The sequence below is a fragment of the Vidua chalybeata genome, chromosome 12 (genome assembly GCF_026979565.1).
Source record: "Vidua chalybeata isolate OUT-0048 chromosome 12, bVidCha1 merged haplotype, whole genome shotgun sequence".
Lineage (NCBI taxonomy): Eukaryota > Metazoa > Chordata > Aves > Passeriformes > Viduidae > Vidua > Vidua chalybeata.
The window spans coordinates 11422560-11449741 of NC_071541.1; the positions used below are offsets into that span (position 1 = coordinate 11422560).

Genomic DNA, 27182 nt, shown 5'->3' on the forward strand with positions numbered 1-27182 from the left:
GGGAAAGCATTGTCACCCTGGCCTGCCATCGACCTGGCCTTCAACAGGTTGTTGTAGGATGGGTTCCAGGGGAGGCAACTGCCCACGGGACAGAGCCACCATGGTCTGCTGCAAGTTCAAGATGCAGATGGGCATCAGCATCAGTCCCTGAGCTGGATATCTCCATGGGGGCTTGAGGCTCTACATGGCTCTCCAGTGTAAGTGATGCCATCTGTTTCTTTTGGGGCTGGTATCTTTCTGTTGGTGATTCAAATACCAACACTGTCCTTAACTTTATAACTTCAAACATTGTCTGATACCCCAGAACACTCAAAGGTGGAATTTCAGCCAAAGAATAGGTCTCCAACTTTGCTTGGAGTTTGGAATTTTATCTTTTGACCCAATTATGGTAATTTTACCTTCTTGCCCCAAAACAGTTCCTTCATTTCTATGATTAAAGTGACTCTCACGTAGCCACTGTGCAGACAGAGATAATAAAACACTAGTCTCATAGACACTTATTTTTGCAAACACTTATCTTTGAATATTCCAGTTTTATGAATAATACCTTACTTTTACTGGAATGTCATCAAATGAAAGTGACTGAACTTGAACCTCCCCAGTGTTTCTGCTAGATAAAATTAGTATAGACTTGGGCTAGAACTATAGCAGAAGTAGCAATGAGATTACAGAAGTTCTGCTGGATTTGACAGGTGATTGTTTAAAATCCAGTTTTAGCAACATAGACATAACTTGTTTGTTTAAAAGGACCATTTGTCATTGCAACATCAGCAACCACAAAACCATTTGAAGGCTACAAGTTTGACATTTTCAGTACATGAACAGTGAAATATTACAAGAACTGACAACATAAAACAATGAAAACAGTTAACAGCTAGGAAATTCCTCAACTTTGTCTTAATTGAGGTTTTGAATACCTTTTTAGCCAGTGTATTCACAGAAATGAACTGCTTAGGTCTTAATATATTTAAACTTAAAAAGCATGTTGGATGATGTAGAAACTCCTGTCCCAGCTCTTTAATTAGCAGCTGCTTTAAAGCATTTGCCCAGTGAACAATTTAAAAGAGCATCCATCCAGACCAGAAGGACTGTACAGAGTCCACTGCAAACACAAAAGCAACAGGGCAAAGATGCTCTGGTATCTGTCTAACACTGTCTAACATCAATTAGCAAGGGTGACGTTAGGTCATGTACCATATTTAACTTGCTGCGCCTTACAAATCCTCTTTAGTGCCACTGAAGGTTGCAAAACAATCCGTGTGGAGCAGTCATTCCTTCCTGTGTCATTGTCCCTGATCAATTGATTTGTCAAGTTATCAATGCACCTGGCAGACAGACTGATTTTTGGAGTGCAGGATCTATTATTATACCTCCAAATACTGAAGAAAGTACTGAGACATTGCTCATTCAGTGGAGAATATTAACTTCCTTCCTGTGGGCCCATCGCCCTGATATGCAACAGACTCAGCCAGGCCAAGTCTCTCTGCCATACCTCCTACTCCCATACCTCCTACTACCTTCAAGCTTGACAGCTTCCTTGCTCAGTGTCTTACTTAAACTCTTTAGGGACCTATATTTGTTTCTGCTGACTAGGCACAGAGATAAAGGTGGAACTTGGCTGACTGAATATAGCCCTTCATTTCTCAGAGAAATATTATTTGAATTTATGCACTAAATGGCACTAAGTGAATGAAACCTAATGGGAAGCTGTCAAAGAGATCTCTTCCAGGAAATTCTTAGTTCTTCATCCCTGAGGCAGCAAAGCCCTTGTTTTGCTTTTATTCACACTGATGCAGTACCATGACTTTGCCTGTCAGCATCCTTCTAGATGCTAAGAGCCCTCACTTTATGTGAAACCAAGTGAGAAAAGACAAAAACCCAAAGCTTCAGAGAGGCAAGGTGTTCCTATGACATTTCCTTCTACCTGGAACACAATTTCCAGGTGTCACAGAACTGAGCCTTTGCACACCACAGGGAACAGACCTGGGTTATTATTTGTCTGCAAAATGCTGAATAAAACCCCTGAGCCTGTTTGTGCCTTAAGACCTCCAATGGCAGTAGCTGTTGAAACAACTTAGATACCTTTGAAAGTTTTGTCCTATCAATAATCATAAACAAAGCATAACATTTCCAATTTGTTACACTGAAACAAAATCGGCCTGTCCTGTTGTTCAGTAAAAAGTGAGAGTGGCTTTACTGACTAAAAACTAGGTCACATCTACACAGCTCTTTAGCTCCAGCTTTCAGGCCTAAGCACAAGGGCCACATATTGAACACAGCTTTCAAAAACTTAAATTAGTATGAGTATCACCTGAACAAGGATTGAAGGATTTGGCGCTTTCATTTAATCTCCAATTTTCCACTACAAAGTAAGTTTAGATTTGGCAAATAATACCTGAAGGCAGTGTAACAAATACAATTTAACATATTTTCACTAGCAAGCTGCCAGGAAAATACAACAAACTATTAGATTGACTGACAGCAATTCTTTCCTGTATGTAAACATTTTTGCAGATATCCCTGCTCTTAAATCACAGTCTTCTCATTCCTTACCACAATGGCTGGAATAACAGAATATCAGAGATTGCTTTCAACAGAGTAATTTAAATTAATATGGATCCTGCAATGTTTGAGGTTTTGCAGCACTGCAGTGCCTTTCTGTGCAGTTTCAATGAGAATTTTGTTCCAAAAAGGTTTGTGTCTTGGCCATGTATCAAACTGGTAATGCTGAGAAATTTCTTCACCTCCAGCTTTTGCAATTGTGCTGCTGAATTCCTCGGAAGTTTGCACGTATCAGGTAGAAAACATTGTGCACAGCCTGCAAAGCTGTCTGCAAAGTGACCTATGCCTGAATCCCTGCTAGTTGTGATGTCTCTGACCACAGGCACGGAAAGCTCTTGTATCTTTGGATGCTTAGCGGGTTTTGGCTGGTGGAACTGTGCTTGCTGAACATCTCGAAATAGCATGGCTTTGGCACCTGCTCAGGGAAGCAGCTCCTCACACAGCAGCAGGACTCCCCCGCGCTCGCTGGCTGTGTCTGAGCACAAAGCCAAGGTGTGAGCGGGGCGTGGCTGAGTCCCACGCTCCTGCTCTCACCCAGCTCCGCAGCAGCAATTACGGGCTATTAGAGGAAACCACTTTATTGACCGCTGCTTGCAAAAGCAACAGATGGCTTTTGCAGATCCCTGCCCTTGCCATAGCTTTTATCACCTCCTCCTCCTGCCCCCTCCTCACTGCAGGTTTCTGCCTCCTGGTACTGCACTGCTTGGCAAACAGATGCAGTAACTTATTACACACAACAAGAAGACAGAATAATATTTATCTTTACTGTTCAAATCAACTAGTGTTGGGCTGTGTTTAGTCGTCTTCCATGAGGAGGTGATACGCACCCATGACCTCTCCCTGCTCCCACATCTCCCCTGACTGGTGTCAGTCCCTCCAATATTGCAGCTGCAGCCTGTTAAGCTTTGTAAAACACAGCAATGCCGCACCTCCAGTTAATATAAAGCACCTGCAAACGCCCTGTCCTTTATTAGGGAGGGTGGAAACTGTGGAGGCCAGGCTGCAACACATTCAGTGTGCACAAATCCATCTAAACATGTTGTTCTTCTCTCCTGCCTCTCGGAGAGGCCACCAGCTGATCCAAGCTTTAGCTGTGTCCAAGCCTTCCCTATTTCCCACTGTAGCTTCACATCCATTAGCATTTCTCTTCTTGTGTGGGCAGCAGCTTTGTAGGACGGGGTCATGGTCAGTTCTAGGTAGAAAGGCAGTACCAGATTTAAAGGTTCTCACTGTCTTTCTGGACATTGCTTTGTCAAGGGCCAAAGTAATTGTTCAGAGATGCAATTCCACAGTCAGCTGGAGGACAGCAACTCTAGGGAAAATAAATTGCAGCACTGGACTTCTGGACTCACACAGATGAGCAAGAGCCCTCTTAAACCAAGGCTGTTAGAAGAAAAATACACTGAAAGCACACCCAGAAAGCTGCTGTGCTGTGACACTTTGCAGCCCTGAAACACCACTCAGGGCTTGGGTCCTGCTGGGCATAAGACACACGTTCTTGCTTCGCTTTGAACAAAATTTATGTTGAAACTGAACTAGACAAAGAAAGTTGCAAGCAGGACAGTGTGACTTTAACATCTTGTGTTCTCTGGGGACAGAGCCACTTCTCTGGGACCCCATGCATGCTTTTTTATTGCCAGAAAATAACCCAAAACATTAGGGCTGAACCAAAGAACGGAAGACAAGCTTCCTATGACTGCATATATGAAAAATGCAATCTTTTCCACCCCATTCAAAAGCATCCCTCTTCAGAATAATATTTAAGTCCTTGCCTTAACCTCAGGAAACTTTCTTCAACACATGAAAGTCAACAGGACTCTCCAAGTACAGGATGAAAGTTAAAAAAGGATTTATAAATGCTGTCCGCAGTAAGGACTGACTCAATCACACGCAAAAGTGATTTCCTGAATCAAGCCCTCCCAACTTAAGCTAATTCCATGTTATCCTATGTTATTCTGTGTTAGTGCTTTTCATTTGGTCTTATGGATGTTGTTACCAGAACCAGATCAGCTTTAACAAAGAACATCTGACTTGCACAGTTTTGAATTCCAGACACTAAATTCCTAAAGTAATTTTTAAAAACAAACTGACAGGAAAGCTCTGAGCCAGCTAAGCTGCCAGAAAAATGACTGGCTTAAGTGCTACATTTTGTTGTGTTGTTTGAGCTGAGTTATCAGTTCCTTCATAGCTAAACAATTAACTTCTAGTTACCAAAAACTGGGGACGTTTTTGAACAAGCAAGTGGATAGTCACAGAGCTTTTAGTGGATTAAAAATTTTATGTGTGTATTTTGCTTCCAAAGTATATTATAATGGAAAGTCACTGGAAGGTATTCATTCTTGTGATAGCTGGGTAAATGGGCCTCACTATGAGGATTAGCTATCTATCATATTATAAGATTTGTTGAGGTTTAAGTGTCAATCTGATTTTCTACCCCTGGTATTTGCTTAAAGGTTACAAAAAAAAAAAAATCCAGCTAATAATTTAGAAGAACATGTAATGAAGAATAAAGTTTTTGTTCACTATTAGTGATCTTTTCTGTTTCTGGAGGGTTCTTCAGGCCCTTGCTTTGGGTGTAAGACCTGAAGTTTGGAAGGGGGTTGTCTCTGCCTCTGCTCTTCGAGTCAGTTTTTTGCATTCTTTTTTCTGGAGGTGATTTGTGCCCCAAGACAACCCTGAAAAAACTTGGGCCATGTGTAGGGGTTACAAAAAGCTATAGCAATCTCACTCATGTTATGCGTGCTTGTGACCTACACACTTAGCATGAGTTCAGCCTAGTGTCTCCAGTTAGACAGGAATATTTATGGAGTCAGGTGTGTCCCTTCATGCCATCCTTCTGCCTCTAGGAAACATCTGAGTTATGTCCCTGTGAGGGTGCAAGGAGTGACTTTTCTCCCAATTCCAATCCATGTTTCAAGGAGACATTTCACCCAAGGGCTTTTCTTGCTCTCTTGCTCAGGTTTTTGCATTCTTAGCCTCTGCCCGACTGCCCCACAGCTTTGCCATGTAGGCCCAGGCTCTGGGGAGCCACCTCTCTCTAGCAGCTCTATCACTATTCTTCCCAATTCAGGGAAAAAAGCAAATCAGGATGTCAATAGCCTGGAGGGGAGTGTCTATCAACCTTCTCTCAAAATCAGAGACCATACAGCATTAGCATGGGTACCTCACAGAGCTCTGGATTTGGAGGCGTTTATCTCTGGGATTTAACTTTGAAAAACCTTTATGCATGAAAGAACATGTCAGAGGACCCTGCACTGTGCTCACAATTCACAATTTCTGCTTGACTATACAGAGCTTGTGGGGGTTGAGGGTTCTGTACATTTGTGTTTGATGTGGTTTGATCTAGACTAGTAGAATCAGTAGCTTTATTCCTGTCCAGATCTTAAATTGGCAGTTAAAAAATAAGCCTCTTCAGCAAGCTCTGCTTCCTGCTTTCTTTCCTCATTTCCTCATTTCCTCAGGCTTGGAAGTTCCCATGCAAGCCCCTCTGAAGGGGCTGCTGTTAATTTAAGCACCATCTTGCTGTCTTACACCATAGAGATTCAGGGCTCAGTCTTAAAATCTATGCCTGCTCCAGTAAGCAACCCTCTTGCGACAGTCTGCAAGCCTGGTCTCATCATACATCTCAAAATCACAACTCCTTACAAGAACAGAGTTAGGAGGACATTTCAGAACTGCCATGTTCTGAAAGCGTCCAGAAGGAGAAACGTGGCTAAGTTTTCCAAGCACCTCAGAAAGTGCAGACATCATAAATCAGCAGAGCAGAGACAGAACCAGTTAGTACAAATATATTTCATAACAAAAGGTTCAACAGGATCCAGCTAGAGCCAGCACAAAACAATGTGGAGAAATAGTTTAAGCTGATTTATTGTAGTTTTTCAAAAAGCAAGCTGTCACTGAGAATAACTCATGAGTGGTCTAATACAGGGAGAAGAGAGGAAGGAAATTTCAGGTGGGGGTGGGAGAGAAAGAATTATTGGGTCCTTGCAACTGCATAGCTCTGGGTAAATCTCTGCAATGTTAACATTTAAGATCAGCTGTATTTAGTTTCAAGGAGACTTTGCAGTAATATTTTAGGGGACATGAAGCTGAGATCAGAGGTGAAATGCCTGGTGTGTAGCTTAAAATTCACGGGTCGGATCTTCCCACCCCTTTCTTGGCTAAAACTGAGGGGGAGGGATTCTAGGGTTACATGGACTGCCCTGGGGAGACACTCCTCCACTTTGATATCAGAGATGGGAGATGGCTTGGCAGAACTGGCTGCCAGACCTGCTGCTCTGAACCTGCAAGACAGACAAGATCCTTGGAGACTTGGGCAATCCAGGATTGGATCTGAGCTTTCCTGTGGCTGCCGCCCTTCTACAGAGCACAGGAAGCCTTGAAGGAAGGATTATGACTTCTGCTTCCAACAAGAAAAGGGGTAGGCATTGCCACACACACAGGACCAAGGAAGGGATGATGTGGAGGGACAGAACTGCCCCAGGACCTGACTGGGAGGAATGCTGGAACTGGACATCCCAGTCCTGTGCTTTGCTCTGCTTCAGCCCTTGCTCAGTACAAGGGTTACAAGGGAGATAAAATGGAGGTCATATCACCCAAGGGGAGATACAGGGATAGATGCACAAAGTAGTCAGTGTCTGCCTAAAAAAACAGTGCAAAACATTGCTTAAATAGAAGATATCAGCTGCAAAATTCAAGTCAACCTGAAATCACCCCCAAATTTTTTAGATTAGCTTTAGGGTGTGGAGGGAGAATATGGCAAGAAACAAGAGTTTCTGGCACAGATCCCCTTGGAAATCAGGAAAAATAAAGTACTTCTGTTAGTTAGTTTTATTAAAAATTCATTTTGACTTGGAAGCACAGCCACTGCAGATTAGTGATGGCTGCAGGGCCACCACTCTCAATGGAGCACCAACAGACAGGGAGTAAGAGCAAGAACAGTTTTCACAGACTCTCCCTCCTCTTCACTTGCACTGAATGTTTAATGATTTCCAAAGGGACAAAAATGACTGTTTAGCCAGTCGTGTAGCAGTTTTTTCCTGAAATCAAAATGCAGACACTGCCTAGTGAGCCAAAGCCTTGGAAACAGAAAGGCCTGTGTAGTGAGATGGACTGTCCTTTCCAAGCATGAGAAAGCTGCAGTTGAAGGGCAAGAAGCTTCTTCTGCACTGTCACTATCGCTGAAACTCAGCATTACTCACTAGTTCAGTACTACACCTGCTCTCTGAACAAAAATAGGGTTTTTTATATAAAAGTATGTCTCTGATTCAAAGTAGCTGTGCAAAATCAGTTCCTTTTTACTGAACTCCCTTGAAGTCTTGGCATATTCAGAGCATTGGAACCTGTTCCAGTGACAGGTCATTATTGCTGCTGTAAGTTCATAGCCTGAAATCCAACTTCCCTTCCCTAAAAGAAGGGAAGCTTCCCAGAAAGGAACAAGGTGTATTTCATTAAGCCATGCAAGAATGCTCCTTACATGGCATCCCAGCCACATTTTTACAATTTAATCTCACTTTTTGGCATAGCACAGAAGATGGAAATAGACAGAAGAATTCAGTTATTGAGGTGAGGAGTTTTAGATATGCTTCTGTAGCTTCCAAATGATGGAAATTATTTTATTTAGTAAAGCCATCCCCCTGGTTAGATCCACACAAGTACATGGTAATGTTTAAGTCCTTAGGAACATGCTGCTTGCTTAGTTATTTTCAAATAACTAAGGGCTTGTGATTTGGGACAAATAAGTGCTCCAGAGAGTACCACATCTAAATGTTAAGTGGCACCTGCTGAAGTTCTGTAACACAAGTCTGCAGGCTTCTTCTGACCTCAATTTTTTTGCAAGGTATTTTTCATGCAGGACATCACTCGTAGTCTGAACCTGGTGCACCAGAGGTGCTTCACAGTGAATCCCCCCCGTATCAATGGTTCTTGAAAATGGGCTTTTCCATGGCTCAGACTGTAGCCATGACTGATACCTCCAGTCTCAAGCTGCTATTTCAGGGAGTGGATGGTACAGACAACTCATGACCAGCAGTACTGAAAAAGTTGTTTCAGGAAGAATTCAGCTCAGTACCCCAGCACCTGTGAAGGGAAGAGGCTGAGAAGCACACACCTGGCACAAGTGGGTCAGAATGTTTCTGAGCTATTCCTGCGTGACTGAAGTACTTTGATCAGGCATTTGGGGCTTATGTGGGTACACCTTCACTAGCTTGGAATCATAGAATGGTTTGGGTTGAAAGGGACCTTAAAGATCACCGAGTTCCAACCCTCCTGTCATGGTCAGGGACACCTTCCAGGAAAAGAGCTGTGAATAAAGAAGGAGCAAGAAAGGAGATGACACTTTACCTGTTCTGTGAAGTCAAGGTACTATGCTATTATAACTTTTTAATAAAGTTGCACTGACAGTGCAATTCCTAGTTGCATGGCAATGCTTTAAAGAAAGACTTCAATTCCCTGAAATACTTAGACCCAGTAATACTGTTTGTGGCCAGGCAATTCCACTCCTAATGTGGAACTCCTGATTACTTCCTGCACTGAGTCAATTGCCCATCCTCACTTTTACCTTCCTGATCCAATTTTGTCAGCAGTCCTCTGTGTTGGCAGAGATCTTAATTGGTTTTCCTTAACTAACTGACAATCTCGTTGTAAGTTCAGATGTCAGAGGTAGCATGGGTCTCTAAATTGCCAAGGTTTTCCACATGATTTTCCAAAATCTAGGATGGAATTATCCCATAAACCTAGAGACAGAAACTCAAGGATTTATTTCTTAATCATAATGGGCTTATGTATATTTTAACATATTTTGATATTAAACACATTAATTTCCAATGAAATCTTGGCACATCCCAGTGCTGCACTTCAGCCTTGCCCAGCTATGAGAGGAATCTTTGCAGCAAGAAGCTTTACAGGCTCTGTCAAAATCAATATCAGCAGCTACTCCTCTGGGAAATTAGGAATGTCACAGGCAAAGCATTTGCCAAGGCTTTCAGCATGTTCCAATTAATTTACTATTCCATGTTTGCTGTAGACCTGAGGTAGGAAGAAAAGTTGAATGCAAGCAGTTAAACATGAGACATGGAATGCTGCTAAAACAATGATCACTGCAACAGGAGCTTTAAAGGCTGAAATATTTATTAATGTTTTGGACCAAAGTGAATTTTAGTCACAGGTGAGGTGCAATGGTTTGCCTACAGATGACTTAAGAGTTGGATACAGATTTCAGCCTATGGCTGCCAAATCAATATGTGTTATTTCTTGGCTGCACTGAGCTAATCTGGGTGTCCAAAGGCTTTAGCTACTGCAGGCTTGGTTCCTAAAATGTTCTTTCATTTCTAACACCAAGGCAGCTTCAACTCTCACAGTGAGGGCTGCCATGCTAACACAAATAAGGAACCTACCTGCCATGAGTTTTAATCACTGCCTTGTTGATTTGCACTCAAAAAGGGCTGGATGTAATAGCTTTAAGCTCCAAAATGTGAATGGGGACCTGTCCAACTTAAGGTGCAACTACTAGAATAAAGATGGGTGGTAACAATAAAAAAAAAAAGAGTATTTAGTTAGATGAGTCCTTGGGTGCAATCATTTTAGATACAGGCAAAGAAAGCCAAAGGCATGTGGGATGTCTTTTCTGCAGAAAAGCTTAAAATAGAAAAGGAAATCAATACTCATTTACAGTATCTGGCACTCACTGAACCAAAACATACATGTACACCTACAGCTGAGCAGAAATAACAACATTTATTTAAACCACAAGCTGTTATTCTGCTGCAGGAATGCTGTGTTTCATGTGGAACACTTCATCAGAGACTGTACCACGTATTTCTGACCATTTAAAAAAAGCCTCAACAATATCCAGAGCAAATACTTTCAATACCACTCTTATTAACCCCAGCAGCCAGGCCAGCTTCTACTGCTTCAATTCCTGGCAAAGAAAGAGTGAGAGCTGGTGTGGAGGAGAATGTGCCCAGCAGGAAGCAAACCTCTGATGGGCAGAACCCTTAAAAAATGCTTCAAAACAGAAATGTGAACCTGTGTGTAAGAATGAGGCAATGTTTCCACTATGCAAAATTACAGGCTTCAAAGGAAGGAATAGAGTTTAACAAATCAGCATTCCCCAAACACCGAAAGTGAAATGAAATGTAAACAAAGTGAATCTGCTGATTGCTTGTTTTTTTCCACTCCCCAGCTCTGAGAAATGTGACCAGTAAATAAACAGGATAAATAATAACAGCAGCTGGCTTTTGTACAACACTCCTCGTACAGAAAACCCAAAATGCTTTACAAATGGTGCAACCAGGCCGCTTGCAGAGGTCACACAAGGCAGAGATGAGTGGCACCTCAAGAGATTCTCTTTACCCCACCCCAAGCAAGGATCAACCCTTCTTCCCACTGCCACATAAACAGAAGCACAGAGGTAAAAAGCCTTTCCTGTGGCAACAGAGCATGCCAGAGGCAAGGATGGACATACAGCATGAGTAGAAACCTGACTCTAAAGCAGGCAGCAGGAGCTCAGCAGCAGAGTTAAAGTATCACCATGGGTTCCCTGTGCTATATGGAAGGGGCCACAGTGAAACTGGAAAGAACAAAGTCAATTAAAAAAAAAAATCTTTCAGTCCTAATGAATTTGTGGGTATCTAATAATCACATGCTCTGTGCATTTTCAGGACAACTTGGGTTGAATTGCTCTACATCCCTTGTTTGGAGAGGATGACTGAATGCTGATTGCTTGAATGTCTTTTTAATAACATGAGATTATGAATGCTGCTCAGAAAACAGATATTAATTCTCCAAATATTGTAGACTAGCTCTCACATAAAATTGAAAAAATGAAGAAAAACTTTAACCATTAAAGTCAGCTAGATGTTATCTTACAGAAATTTAATTACTTACTGCTTCCTTGTCACTCCTAATGCCTTTCACCCAGCAAATTAAACCATTGCAGATTTCTGAAATTGACAGTTGAATTTGAAAGCCCACTGAGATAGTTTTGAAAATAAAAGTTAAAAGTATGTTGAAAAATCATAAAAATAAGCTCATCTTGTCTGTTGGTGAACCAACTAACCTGCTGATATCTACAGCAAATTAAACCAAATTCTGTTCTTAAAAAAGGCCAATGATTTAGGTCTTATTTCCTCACTCTGCAAGCTTCAAGCTTGAGCAAGGAAGAAAGAAAACATACAGAGCAAGACATTTATCACAGGTCAGACAGATGTCTGAGAAAGATCAGGAATCTTTCTTGTATACCAAATCTATAGCAGTTTGTACATTTTCTCCTTACCTACCTGTACACAACACCAGAGCAAACAATTACTACCCTGTTACTGCTGAATGTTTGGCTTTATCCCAGTTGTCAATATTTTGTTCCCCTTTTTAACCTCTTCTTTCTTTTCAGTGATTGCCACTGAGACAATTGTAGCAGAGCAGCAGAGAACAACTAATTAATCGCTTAGGAGATTTTATTTTAAATCTCTCTTCAAACATCAAGCATCCTTCAACCACCAGCTGCTCAAGGAATAACTTACTTTCTCTGGCAACTTTCATCTAGACACTCCAGCCCCAATTTGTGTCACTTGACTGGATGACTACATGCAGTTGTAGACAAGGAAACAAAAGTATGGATAAATTGTAAATATGATTCTGTAAATCACTGGTCATTGTGTCTAATGGCTGTCTTTACCATGTTTTGTCTGTTCTCTGCTACTCATTGCCTCCTGTTTTCTGTTCTTTTTTTAAACTAAATTCTCTAGGTTTTGCAAGTTCCCTTTGCCACCACTCAGTATGGGAGGATTTAGAGGCTTCCATCATCAAGTGAGTGCCTGCCAAACAGAAATAAAGATAGTTCCTGGCTGGAGAGCCAGTGTCTGACACAGAAGGGGGGACTCCTTCATGCCAGTGGAAGTACTCCTGAAGTTTGGCATTACTCAAGGTTCTGGGACGTTGAAAACTGCTACAAAAAGAGTGAATCCCTTCAGACACAAACATACTGCATCTGCCTAAGAGGAACAAACACATTCCCAAGCAGAGAAAGACCAAGACCAAGATCTATCCCCTCTCCTGCTGTTGGGGATATCCCATAGGAGCATGCCTGGAGGCAGGTAAATCTGACTGCAGTGCTGTGGCCACCAGGACAGTTTCCACCAGCTGTTCCCTCCCTGGCTCCAAGGCCACACCTTGGTACCACTGTCTGGGCAGTGAGTCTGGTCAGCTTGGGGTGCCTTCCTCCCACCACCCAGTGACTCCCCCAAGTCTGGTTGCTTTAGAAGATGTTTGTGGTTGGGACTAGTCCAAGGTTGGTGTTTGGGATTGCTGCACCAGTATTTTTCTTTCAGTTAACATAAGTGAAACTGTATTGGTCTGCAAGAGGAAACCCTAGAGGAGATATAATTTTAATGATGTCTAAAAACTTTACTTATCCTGATGTTTGCTCATTTCCTTCTTTCCTGTTATGGATAATAAGTCATACTGACACAGCGTCAGAATGTCTGTGCTGTACAGGGATGGCTGGGTGTAGTTAAGGATATAACTGGGGTGGGATGAGCTAAGAGCTAAGATATGCCTAAGCATATCTTTAGGATCTCATTGGCAAGATGCAACACTACCTCCTTGGATACCTGGAATAATCAGCCACTTGCTGTCAGGGTTGTGTCACACCTCTTGCATAAGGGACAATAGGAGGTTTCAAACACTGGTGGCTTCCATTCAAGTGGGAACACATTAGGGCATGACATGCCTGAACCTAGGGAAGGCAGCTCAGCCAAATATGTCTGCAGGGACAGCTCTTACAACAATGCAATTTCCCTAGAAGAACAAAGAGGTCAGATGTTCACCCTGACTTTAAAAAGGACAAAGTCACAGCAGTCTGAAGGGAACTCGCAAGGCCAACTCCTCTGCTACAGACATCTAGAAAAAAAATAGCTTCTTCCAGCCAGAACAGCTGTACAGCCAGTTCTTGTAGATGTATTCACAGTGATCCAAAGGAGCTGCTGTGTGTTCCCAAGGGATGTTCCAAGATTGCTAGAGAAATTGAAGCAAGGAACTGTGTGCAGCTCTTTTATTATTTTCACTAAACCCATATATTCCTTATAGCAGTGAAGTAAAGTGCTCTTGCATCTGGAACCCAGGTATGATCACTGGGTTGTCTGCTTCAGCTATTGTGTCACTACCAACAGCTGGTTCAGAGCATTTCCAGTTTGATGAGATGAAGAAGAGGTCAATGGAGGGTCTGCCCAGGATAAAGATCTCTAAATGCTGAGTGGCCAACTTGGGCATTCATCAGAGTCATGGCACAAAGCCAGTACTGATCATCACACTTGTATTCCAATTAAAAGCAAATGAACTGTTTGTTTTACAGATGCCAGGTTTGCTTATCCTTCAGTCTCTGGCAGAATAATGAGCAGAAAAAATTATCTTTACATCACTATCTTTAGACCATTTTTCTTCTTTTCTCCTATTTCTACCTCTGCTTCTTATATTCACTATACTGGACAGCATTGTTTTGAATTCATCAGGTGGCCCACGGAACTAAGACTGATTTTGCTTTTTTTGCTGCTTTCAGGATCAGGATCAAATATTACTGCTTTGAGACTCACAACAGGGAACTCCAGAAGTCACCTTGTTCCCAGAGACTGATGTCACAAAGTTGTACACCTGTGCTCAGAAGCAGATCCTAACAGGGCAATGAGCAAAAGGGACAGTTTAATTACAATTATTATTCCACTTGCTATTCACCTTTTCCCTTCGCTTCTGTGGAATACAAGACAGATTTGCTTGTGTTGGACATTCCTGTGGAGATTGAAAAAAAATTATGATACTGAGGAAGCCTGTTGGAATTATCTGCAGTGAAAACCAAAGCTGCTCCCCTGTCTGAGTCCCTCTCACACAAAGCTGGTTTGCTAATTTGCCCATCCTCTGGAACCACATAAGGAATCATAAAAGCATGCCCCCATTCACAGTGAATAAGACAGTCACGTGGAGCAAAGATAACAGAGGCATTAAAGGAACACATACACAGCTGATGAGAAGAAGGGATGCTTTAGAAACTCAGGCAGTAGCAATACAGCAAGCAAAGCCTGGAATGTTGATTTGACAATGATCATTGTCATTTCCCTTTGCAGTGTGCGCAATGGGATCAGAAAAACAGAGGGAGCTGAATTCGTCCTACAGCAAACTGTGCTGACATAAGTCACTTTGCATCCTACAGATTTGGCTTTAATTTCGAGTTGACCTCATTAGTACAAACAAAGTGTTCTTCAAGAATGATGCTGAATTAGAAACTGCTTTGAGTATTTCTAGAGACTAACACAATACACTATAATTAAAGACATTATAATCAGTGACTTGATTTCCTTTGCTTTGACTTCACTTTGCCTTATTTATTTATTTATTTATTTATTTATTCACTTTGGAAAGGTCTGAAGTCAAATTCAATTTTGTCATTTGCTCATGCTGGGAGCTGCACTGTTCTTCTGGAAATGGCATGGAAGTGCTGGTAATGAGATGCCGAAACCATCAAGCAATATTTACAATTTAAGGGCCAGTTAAAATATAAAAGCAGTTTGTATTTCTGCACCACAGGCACATCTGCAAAATCTTTGGGGAACAGAGAAATCTGTTTTCTCCTTATTGGCTTGGCCTTTCATTACTAACAAGTCAAAAAGAATGGCAGGCGTTCTTCAAAGAGTAAAAGAAATGTAAAAAGTAAATAGAGAAGTGGATGCCTTTTGTTTGTTTAATTTTGTATTTTTAAACATGTTTCAGGTGTAGAACTGAAAGAACCCTTAGAAAGGCACTGTTTACTCAGACAATTGCAACTCTGTTTACTTAAACTGTGGTCACGATGTCTGAAGTTGAGCCAACCCATTCCAGTGTAAGTGAACAATGGCCCAGGAATGCCTCTGTGACCCACAGGCAGAGAACCACAGTGGATCCTGGCAACCCTCTAAAAGTCCACCTAGAGGCCACTCTGTGAGAGACACTCAAGCACCATGCTAACTAGCCAGGTAATGGTTTCTCTTTGGTGATGAGGAAGCTCACATTCATAGATGTCTGGAAATCACATTTTCAAATATATCCTCTAGCTTCAAGTGTCTCAAGTGTCCAGCTTAAAGTGGATCTACCAGATGGATCTACCAGGAGAGACTCAGGCATCACTCTGTCTGAAGTCAGTGGCAGCTGCAGCTATGAGCACCTTTGAAATAATTACTCTGAGTCAATAAATCTCACAGGATTTACTTGAGGTCAAGAAGAGGGGCTAAAAGTGCCCCAGAAAAAAACTATTTGTGCTTATCTAGGTAGTGACAAGAATGGAGGAAGCATCTAGGAAAGGCTACGGGGATACAGACCACAGAGGAAGAGGGTCACCTCTGAAGTTCCCCAGGCCCTTTAGGGGCCTCAAAGGAAATGTCTTGACTTCTCCTCCCAACTTTCCTTCCTCTTCCTCATCAGCGTCTATTCTTAGCATCTTTGTCTGAGAGCTGGGAATAGAACTTGGTTTCTTAATTCCTCACCTCTTGTTACCTCATATTTTGTCTCAGAGTGCTCAGGGTGGTGACAGAGGTTTAAGCCTTGCATGGAGCTGTTTATGTTTACACAGTGACTGCTTTCCCACTAAGTAGGGTTTCTTTGGCTACTGGGACATGCTATAGGCATGAGATCAGTCCTGTTTGGTTCTAATGATTTAATTCCGACAAACATTACAAAGTCCTGAAAGTGCCATGCCTTGCCCAGATGCTAAGTGTTGCATTCAGCAGTGAGCACTTGGTGCCAGAGTTACCCATTTTCATCGTTCACAAGTTCTGTTGTTGGCACAAAACATGAAAACTACTCCAGAACACACTGCTTTTTCTTCCCTGCTGCATTCAGCAGGACCGCTTAATTACACTTTAAGATGGAACTGGCTCAAAAGTTGGGCAGCCTGCAGGACTGCTGGCCAGGGAAGCTGCACCTGCACTGCTGCCAGCAGGCAGCCAGAGAAGACGACACCCAGACCCCAGCTCTGCTCTTGGGAGTGACTTCCCACGCCAAAAACAAGTGGAAAACACTGTCTTTCTTCTTCCTTAGTCCCATTACTCCTTACTCCATCTACCCCATCTAATCATTATGACATTTGAGTGCCTTTGTGTGTCAGCTTCCTGTGAAGTAATCACCTAAATCCCTCTCTGAAACAAAGCAGACCCTGCTGAGGAACTCACAATAGGTGCCTTTCACTGGCAGGACAACCTTGGCCTCAGTGGCACTTATAACAAAGCTTCCATATGTGCACCAGTATGGGCTGATCAGTCAGATCAACACCACACAGGATCAGAGCCTGGGTATTTGTGAGCAAGAAGCAATAATACCTCACAAAATTTCTCCATCTTCCTGAAAAAAATAGTTTCTGGTGGGTTTTTTTTTTGTTTGTTTGTTTTTTCTTAAATATGCTATAGCACATTAATCTGCCACAGACTTTTATCCACATTTATGAGTCTGTTTAAGGAGATAAAAAAGAAGCACCAGCTCCGAGGGGTGATGTCTGTCAGCCATCCCCACTTTCAGAGACTGCCTGGCCATTGTCTGCTCTTCAAGCCCAGGCTAGGGCTACCTTTTAATATTTCCTTTGGCAGACATCCTGGGTTACCCCCCTCCCTGGGGGAGGGATCAAGGGCGATAAGTTCTATTCTAATAGAAGACAAGTCAATGATAATCTTTGGGCATCTGCAGTGAAGAGGTATTTCTACAGCTCTAGCTGGGATTAGGCACATAATGGATCAATGAAAGATCCCACCGTCTGACGGTTATAGCATCATTCATTAGTGTTAAGATTTGAACCTGAATCAACAATTGAGTTAGAAGATTGAAAGAATTGCTTTCAGTATTTGAAATAAATTGTAACAGGCCTGTAAAAGTCCCCTGAGGTGTCTCTCTTTCTCTGCCTATACATATATAGAGAGAGATCCATTTTGCTGAATGCTTAAAATTAGATGAAAGTTGCTGAGCTTCTACATAGGAAGAAGAAAAAGCTGAGCTTCTTATGTAAAGTGAAAGGGGGCAAGATAATGTATTTTTGGTTTGCCTATCAAAGCACTTCAAGAGCAGTCTTGATCACAGGATCCAGGCACTGACTTGTTACTCAGTCACTTACCATCTCTCATATATAACAATTCATGAAGAGCTAATAATAAACAATACGCCCCCTCCTTATACACAAACATGCAAACACACACACAGGAGCTCCTTGTAAATGAGCAACACTGATCCCATCCACTTTTTCTTGTCACAAAACTAGGACAAGTTCATTTTTAATTAACTGCTTGGTGCAGAGACCACTAAAAAAAATTAACTACCCAGAGGACTTAGACACCAAGTTTTCACTCTCAGCTCCTTATCATTTCTGGAACAAAGACCCATCCACCCACTACTAATTTGGTAAGAAATTAAATGTGATAAAAAAGCAGTTCCACAACCGGGTGATGAATGTTACGGGTAGTTAATGATTAATTACCATTATAATACAAAACAGCCTGGTTTCACTGTAGAGCCTTGATTTCATAGCATTATTTTTCCATAAAGGCAATCTTCAGGTTGGTGCAAAGACTATGTAATGCATCAGTGCCAGAAACCTTCCTCCTCCTTTCTGAAAGGCAGTGAGTAGAAGCAACTATAAAATGCTCTGTAGACCAGGAGATCATGAAGCAGACCTCTGTCCTGCAGCCCAGCCTGGGCAGTGGAGCTATGGTGAGGTGGCTGCACTGTCCTGCCCTCTGAGGTCAGTGTATTTTGGTGCTTGCCCACCCTCTCTATTACCTGAGTGCTAACCCAGCCCTATGTTATTCCCATTGTCCCTTAGTTTTGTAGGCATAAACCCCAAGGCCATCTAACTTGGACCCGTAACCCTCCCTCAGAGCAGTTGCCAGGCTGGTTTGGGCAGAGGATGTTGTCTAACCTGTTGGGTCGCCAGGATAAACTTTAACTCCCTACTACAGATTGAACAACTTGTTCCTGTGACTGCTTTCTAGCTATATAAAACCAACACAGCTCTTCCTGTTGGCTTGAAGAAAAAGAAAACAATTAAGCAATATCCAGATTTTTATGAAGTAGATACCTACATAACTAGTGGCAGCACAAATACATGCCAAGCCAGCAGATACTGGAAAAAGAAAGATCATAACTATGGGAGCCACATGAGATCATAATTAGCACAGAAAGCTATTAAAGAGATTAAAGCTATTAAAGAGATTATTTAAATTATGACAAAAATATTAGAAAAAATTCTCTATCGCGTTCTTTGTCTGTGTTTATCACACAGGTCAGTTTTGAAATTGCAATTGCCAGTGAGAAAGCTCCCTGAATCATTTACTAAGTATAAATAATTTAAAACCAGTCAAAAAGCAATGCCGTCAAACATTCTGCCTGTTGCCCCACTATTACTATTGAAACTGAACTCAGATGCTGATGTTAAGTTTGTTGACACTGAGAAAATCAGGAGTGAACATTCCAAAGCCTGTATCCATGTCCTCCCTGACTGCCTGTGCTATTAGTTTGGGGATAGCTGTTTACTGCTGATAGGCATCAGCAACCTGCCAGAGCCACTTGGTAGAATATTGAGCTGCCAACCAAGCCAGCTGTGCATAGAATGACAGTAGTTCCACTTTTCTATCTGCAAGGCTGACTCGAGCAAGTTAAGGTTTGGAGAATGCAATTTTTACAGCAGGGACTTTCTCAGTTGAGAGAAAGCTCTCTTAGGGGCTCTATAAAGCTCCATGTACACGACCCTGTAAATAGCAATAAATAATAATTGCATTAACAGAGTCATATCTAGTGATAGTAGAAAGGACATTTGCTTGAAAGTGCTCACCTGGGAGATGCTGCTGGCTTCCAATACCTGCAGAAGAGATACTGCCCATCAGCATTGATGATATGGGGCAGATCCTTGTATGGGATGTTTTGAGGACTCCGCTTCGGGGAACTTTCCTCTGGCATTCTGGAAGAATGACCTGCAAAGTGTTAGAAGAAACAAGGCATACTTTAAAACAGGAGAAAACAAGATAAAAGCTGATAGGCTTGGCAGCCACAGACACTCAAGAAAGTCAATCAGTAAGGCAAGTACCACTGATGGGAGGCTGCTCCCAAAACAACAGCCATAGAGCCCCCAAAATCTCTGCTTTAAAAGAGAAATTTAGCAAATGTTTTTGTTCAGAAAAGGCTCACATTTAGAGGTAGAGCATTGGGGGAGGGAGAGAGCAAGAAGAAGGGAAGAGCAATCCACCATCAGTCTTCATTTACAGCTTTCTATTCCACACTTCTCCCATCTGAGTTTATTTTGCATCATTTTGTGAAGCAGATCCTAAAGAGAGTATTTTAACTGCAATCAAGAGCAAATTATGCAGCAATCGCTACAGATATGAAAAGACAGCTGCATAAAAGATTTATCTCTGGCGGAACATCTCCAAAGAACAGTGGAGGGTACACAGCCGAGGTATCTGCCACCGTGTCATCATTAAGATCTTCTCTGACATCTCAGACAGGAAGGTGGCGGCGGCGGCGGGGAGCGAAACATTTCCAAGAGAATTTGCCACAAACCTGTTCTCATCCTGTTCAAGGGTTTGCATTCTAGTGAGGAGCCGGCATCGCAAGTCAAACGCAAGCAGATGAGGCTTTTTGCATCTCGCTGCGGAGCCGCGTTCACAGCCCGGCAGCCCCGCGGTTCCCGGCGGGCGCTCGGTGGGTCCCTCCCGGCGCTGCGCGGGGCTCGCCCCGGCTCCTCTGCCCGGCTCGCTCGCTCTTTGAGGAAAGTCGCTTGGGTAATTCACCACTTCTCGTTCATCACTTTTTTTTTTTTTTTTTTTTCCTCAAACAAATTGCGTGTGCGGGCTGAAGTGGCGGTGGTGGGAGGGGAGGCTGGGAAGGGTTGGGGAGAGAAGGGCTGGCGGGTGGGAAAGCTGCAGTTCACTTTCCAGAAGCTGCTGCACGTACATCAAAGGCACCTTGAACACATGCAGCTGGAGCAGCTCACAAAGTTCCTGCCGCGGCAGGTTGTTTGCAACTTTACTTCCTTCCTGCCACTTACAGTTCGGAGGCCGCGGCGACGGGGGGGAGGCGAGGGAGGGGGAGACCTTTCCTCAAAGCGATCCCCGCTGCGAAGCCATCTCTCGTGTAAGCGCAACTTCCCCAGCCCCGCGCTGCCAGGCGAGGAGCGGGAGGGAGGGGAGGAGGAGGAGGAGGAGGAGGAGGAGGAGGAGAGGGAGGAGGGAGGATCCAAGCACGGACGCGATGCCAGGTCGCCAGCCTCGCACACACATCCTCCTGCCGCGACCGGGTGCGGCGGCCCCGCGTCCGCCGGCGGAGCCGAAGCGCGGTGGCTCCACCGCACGGTGCGCACGGGCTGCTCCCGGAGACAGGGAAACAGCGGCGGAAGGGCGGCGGGTGGGTGGGTGGATGGATGGAGGATGTATGGATGCGCGGATGCGTGGATGGATGAAAGGATGGATGGAGGGGCGGGCGGTGCTGCCGCACCCTCGGCTGGGCTGGGCCGGGCTGGGCGGGCAGCGGGCGAGCCCCGCGGTGCCCCCGGGCCGCCCGGCCGTGAGGAGGGCCGAGGCACGGCCGCCCCCTTCCCCGGTGCCCTCCCGCGGGGGCTCCGCACCGGCTCCGCCGCCGCCCCGCTGGGCTGATGCGGCCGCCGCGGCGGGGGGAGCGGCCGCAGCCCCCGGCACCGGGATCTGGGCACAGGAGCGGCCGCTCAGCTGCTGCGGGCTGGGCGACAGCGGAGACACCCCGGGGGCGGCTGCTCGCGCAGAATTTCGGAGAGAGGACATCGTGGAGCCGTGCTGCCTCCTGGGCATCTCGGTCCGAACAGCTCCTTGGGATCCCGACACCAAACTTCGCTGTTTGCGTTTAATGTGCATCTCTTCAGGCTTTGAAGCCATACCGGGGAGATCACTCCGATACAAGTCTAGAGAAGTGCCCAAGCTTTGCAGCCTCATTCAGGGTAAAGGCCATTTATAAACACAGCATATGATTTATACTCACATAAATCATTATATCACTATAGACTATATGCAATACATGTGCTGCTAACTCTGTAATCTGAGATCTATTTGGTGGTATATGATACTTGCTTATAAAAATTGTCACAGCAAGGTTCCCTGAAGTCAAAATAGCTCCCCAGCTTTAAGGGGAGCTATCCCAATACAGAATTTTGTCATTTAATACTGCTAAGTGGTTAGCATTGATTGAGCACAGATTCATGCGTTTTACATTTCATCAGCTCCTTTCATTTTTACATGCCTACATATGCTTAGAGGTCTCAAGCCTTTCTAAGAAGAGGCAGCTATTAACATTATTTTTGAAGTGAAGCAACACGTTCATCAAGTGTAAATCTGTGAACAAAGGTTGAGGAAAGGAAAGAAATACATGCTAACATTAATAACAATAAATGCAAAGCCTCAGAGATGCACCGTATAAAAATAAAAAGGAAATCAAAACCAGATTTTATTTTACTCATCTTTCAGTGTCGTTTATATTAAATGCCTGGGGGAGGGTGTTAGTTAGAAATGGCAAAAGCAAAATTATATGTTCCTCTAACTGCTGTTGTTTGGAAAAAAGATGCATGGTTGTTTATAATGCGTGAGATTTAGGTCAGATGGCTCTTAAGCAGAGCCCTGGGAGCTGTACCTGGAGCTGTACCATTTGCTAGGCCAGTTACTATCTAAGTATGAATGGGTGGAATTAAAGAGCTATCACAAGCCAGCTCCAGAGATGGTAGAAGCAAGGACATATATAATTATTTAAATGATACAGATCAGATAATAACTGGATTAAGAAGAAAAGAAAGAAGGAAAGAAGCCTCTTCCCCTGCTCAGGGTTTATCTGCCAGGAACACTTTACTGCTTCCCTACAGCCATCCATGAAATCTGATGCCAGGAACAGGCTCCTCTCCTGCTGTGGTGCTGGGAATATCTGAGTTCCCAAGGCCACAGAGGGGTGGAGGGAGTTGAGGAGAAAATCTCTTTTTAAACTTCTGGATAAAAATAGCATCTCAAGGAAAACAACCTTTGTTGGGACACAAGGGCGAGATCCTGACTTTGAGAGCCTGCCCTGGTCAGTCCAGATATATGATTCCCTTGATAGCCTGTTAACCTCGGTGTAGCTAAAATTGGAGACAGCATAACTGTGGTGCAGCCTGCCCTCACCACAGCTCTGCAAAGAAGAACCAAGCAACAGCTCCTTCCCTTCTCACCAGCTTCCCTAAGACCCCAGGAATTTGAGGACATTTCTTCCCGTGGGTGATACACACCTCCCCATCTCAATGTTAACAACATGAAAATGAATGAGGAGCAACTGCTGACTTTTTGTTTTATTATTTTGCAGAGTTTAAGCTGTGAATGAGAAGCCACTGGAGAAAACTGGATTGTGTCTGGGGAATTCATGTACCCGATACCCAGACTATACACCAGGCTTCAGCAGAGCAATTACTGCATACTGGCTCCCTGTGAGAAAGCAAAGGGATGCCTGAGCATGCAGTATTTATGAGATTGTAACATCTTCTCTTGTCTTGGTGGACTGAAATACATTTCAGAAATAGAGTTTAGGGTAAATCAACTTCTATTAAAAAACAGATTCACACTTGGTGAATCTTTACACTAACTCAGCAATTACTCAATCCTGGTAGGAAAGGATATTTGGTTTATTAAAGGCTGAGCCTTGCTTAATCAAGTGTCTCCACTGACCCCCAAGGTATGCACAGGAAGATAGAGAAAAGGGGTACACTTTCAGATGAACCAAATTTTAGGGAAAGGATCAATTGCTGGAATGACAGAGTAAATACATGTCATGAAACGATATCACAGCAAGAGGAGAGGAGAGGAGAGGAGAGGAGAGGAGAGGAGAGGAGAGGAGAGGAGAGGAGAGGAGAGGAGAGGAGAGGAGAGGAGAGGAGAGGAGAGGAGAGGAGAGGAGAGGAGAGGAGAGGAGAGGAGAGGAGAGGAGAGGAGAGGAGAGGAGAGGAGAGGAGAGGAGAGGAGAGGAGAGGAGAGGAGAGGAGAGGAGAGGAGAGGAGAGGAGAGGAGAGGAGAGGAGAGGAGAGGAGAGGAGAGGAGAGGAGAGGAGAGGAGAGGAGAGGAGAGGAGAGGAGAGGAGAGGAGAGGAGAGGAGAGAGCACAGCAGGCTGGTGTGTAGCTCTGATAGTAGGGTAAGGGAACAAGGAACAAGGACTTTCTTTGCAGTTAGGCTTTTGTTCCCAAAATGAATTTTTAATGGATCCTATCCTGTTGACATGCAAAGGCAAATAGACTGTATGAGATCCTTCTGCTCTTGTTGACAGGACCATGTTCCTAAATTTTAAAGCAGTGGTTTTGTTTGAGGAGTAGATTTGATAGGCTCTGTGTGCTATACCATTTGGGATTCTGCTCACCAGGACCACAAAGTGAATTTCTGCTGACAAGAAGGAGGAAAAAAATATCAGAGGAGGAGGACAGAATAATAAAATATATCAGGAGTATGTGGTTATGGAAGAATCTGCTTCAAAACCAGAAAAATGCTGGAAGTTACAGTAGTCAGGGAGCAGCTGGAGAGAGCAACAGACAGAACAAGCAATAGAACACGTGGGAAATGATGGGAAATGAAGCATGAAGAGGAAGAATCGAAATCAAGTGAAAATCAAATAAGCCAATGCCACTAAAGCTGTCCGTTTAGAGTAATTAATTTGGATTTACCCTTCTCTTTGGCTGTTTTTTTAAATTATTATTATTAATCCTTAGACAGAGTCCAGTCATTCACCTTTACTTATTTCTATAATCTGCCTTTGCTTTTCTGTTGGTATTCCTGAATAAGACATGTATGGGGATGAGGCATGAGTGGGGGCTGGGATGAACTGTTCTCACTTGCCTGTAAAATATCTATTTTAATGTCTTACATCCAAAAAAGAAGCTTGGTGTCAGGCAAACCAGACTGAAGAAGAAAATACTAGAGGAAAATATTGTATTGACCAGGTTAATCTTAACAATGTCAGGAGGAATTATAAGTAGCTCAATATTGTTCTGCAAAATTCTACAGCCTCATGGACCTCCTCACAAATTGGTGTGAAATGGAGAAAGGTTGAAGGGTAAGCATAGGGAATACGTGAGTACCACAGAAATTGTTTGCAGGCTTCCACTGATGTGTTGCCCCCCAGTAATCTCACTTTCCCCAGTCAGTAGGAATAAAATTATTAGTTTAAGCTACAAGTGGTTTAATACCCCTAGATGAAAACTACAGTCAAATTAATTTTACCATGTAAATAAATAGTGGTAAAAATAGTCCTAATTTTTTGTAGGTAATAAAAATTTGCAAATCATGCTGTCATGAAAAGTCACAAATCTGTGACTTGCAAACTGCAGCTGTATGAGTGGAGTGATTAGTATCTTGACTGTGCTCCTTATTTGACAGGGCAAAAAATACACACTTAAAAATACAGTAATTGAATATCAGTTTCAGCCTTTTAAACTGATGTATAGAAGATTACCTATCCTACATAGATGCTAATTTGAGAACTGGTTGGTTTTCATTATAGAAGCAATACATACTTTGTTGGGTGGTTCAGTTGGATATTTGTTTGGGTTTTTTTATTAAAAAACCCACAAGATTATTAATACCAAATTCTGAGACATTTTTACTATGAAAAGGAAGGCATTTTCCAAAGGCAGGAAATTCAAAATGAGAATGGAAATTCTGCCCTAGAGCTTTTTTCCATAGAAGGGAGGTTGATGGAGTTATTCTAGCAGCCTTTTGGCTTGAGAATAGCTCTGCCTTGGGAATGAAGAGGTTTTACAGAGGTCTGGAAGTGCACAGGCTCAGCTGTGGTGTCTCAGCTCGGTTCTGTGGCCGGCACTAGAGGGCACAGCCTCAGCTCTGCTGGACGAGGGCTGCATGTGGGCATTGCAGCCCTACCAAAAATCCCTCAGCTGGGTTGGTTTGAGTTGTTTTTATTCATTCTACCCTTTATCTAGATGTTTTCTTTAGACATTTTTCCCTTTTTATCTTTGCAATTTCTAAATAAAAGTTTCCTGTACTGGTATATAATTAGTCCAATCTTCCCTCTGGATTTGTGCACATCTCTAGAATGAACTTCAGTGCTTTAACTGAAGGGAAATCCTGCCCTTGTCAATGTGAGCACAGACAGCTTAAAGAATTTTTTTACAGAATGGCATTTCATTGTATATGGCCATAGTAATGTTCATAAAATGTTGGTCACCTTGGCAGATAAAGGGTTTTGGGGGCAGAAAACATAATCAAAAGGAACCTGAAGGAGAAGGTCCAAACCTTTGTATTTTAATATGCATAAAAATCAGAGTAAGATGACACTATGAATTTTCTCTAGCAGGAATTATGGTCTCAGTTCTGAGGAGTACCTGACCATTTCTTTTCCCACTTTTATTCCTAAGGTCGACTGCATAATCCACTCTACAAACCCAGCATTACTGCACCAGGGCTAAATGCTACAGCCAAAAGCTAGCACTACCCTGCCATGGTTAGAGTGGTGCTCTATTTTGGTAGCTCAACTGGAAGCATTGACTGGAGAAGGGCTGTTATTGTGCTGCCTGCTTTTCTTGCTGCTTTGCAATTGACAAAGCATCATTTATCACGCTTTGCATTCCAATTTTTCTTTGCACGTTTTCCAGCTCATCATAACATAATTATGTTTCTGTTTCCTTCAGCCAGGGGCTGATATTTTCTTTTACTAAGACAACAGCTGCACTGTACAACCTTGATGAATCCCCATAAGGGTAAAGAGAGTCTCTCGTGCTTGTTTCTGCCTTGGTAACCCAAATGTTCAAGCTCTTTTTTGTGACAAATGATGTTCTAAAATGCACCCAACCCCGATGCTTTCATAGCATTTCTCAAAATTAGGTTTTATATGGTAAATTAGACTTGAAATATTAAACATTCTGTCTGGTTTGTAATTTTAAAGGCTTCCTTTGTAACATTTCTGTTTATGGTGTTTATAGGTTATAGACTCTGGTATGGAATTTAGAAGGCTGTAGTTACTGATGTGGAATTTGTATTTTGAATGAAATTGACTTTATGTGTGACAATAAGCACAATCTGAAGGTATGTTTTATGTCCCTAAAAAGCATCTTAAGGCAGCTTTCATGGTACAGGTGAATAATTTCCTTGATTACAGCCTCAGTTGCTCCAGTCACATTGTGACATAAAGAATTACAGAATTTTTTACAGAATAATTACAGAAACCCCATCTCTGAAGGGCATTAACTGCTAGTGATGGAAAAAGACTCACAGTATTTTTATTATCAGTTGTTGAGCTATTTTATTTAACTCTAATGTAGTACTCTGAACTAGATATTTTAAAGTACTTCAGAAAGGAAGAATGATTTCTGTATTTTACATAGGAGAAACCAGTGCAGAGAAAAGTAGGGCTCAATACTGGAGGCAAGCTGAGGGCAGAATCCATTCTTAATGCTCCTGATTTTGTTTACCCAATTATACCATTACTAACTCCTACTTCACCTCAAAATCTATCCATCAGAGCACTGTGTACAGCGGAAGCAGCAACTTTTTCAGCCACTGAAGATTGCCCAGGTTTGTAAATATATGGGATATTATGGCCTGAAGAAAACCACAGCCTGGACAATTGCGTTATTCAGGGCAAC

The 27182-nt window shown here is 43.0% G+C and overlaps 1 protein-coding gene and 2 long non-coding RNA genes across 6 annotated transcripts in view; 2 read left to right on the top strand and 1 right to left on the bottom strand.

Moving 5' to 3' along the window:
• The window catches only part of MGLL (monoglyceride lipase), a 102052-nt gene that overhangs the window by 41060 nt on the left and 33810 nt on the right, over window positions 1–27182 (bottom strand). The window contains exons 1-2 of one of the 4 annotated variants that reach the window (XM_053953628.1): window positions 20603–20904; window positions 19391–19529 (exon numbers count right to left, since the gene is read on the bottom strand). In XM_053953628.1, coding sequence (XP_053809603.1) covers window positions 19391–19515 — 125 coding nt within the window. In that variant the 5' untranslated portion in view covers window positions 19516–19529; window positions 20603–20904. Of the gene's footprint in view, window positions 1–19390; window positions 19530–19743; window positions 20091–20115; window positions 20905–27182 lie in introns of those variants that run through there. The other 3 variants (XM_053953627.1, XM_053953626.1, XM_053953625.1) reach the window with 3 other exon arrangements.
• Window positions 15486–15793, top strand: LOC128794045 (uncharacterized). The gene is made up of 2 exons (XR_008432971.1): window positions 15486–15557; window positions 15636–15793. It is a non-coding gene; the product is annotated as an uncharacterized LOC128794045 (long non-coding RNA).
• On the top strand, window positions 16722–18733 carry LOC128794046 (uncharacterized). Its single transcript, XR_008432972.1, has 3 exons — window positions 16722–16936; window positions 18106–18301; window positions 18438–18733. It is a non-coding gene; the product is annotated as an uncharacterized LOC128794046 (long non-coding RNA).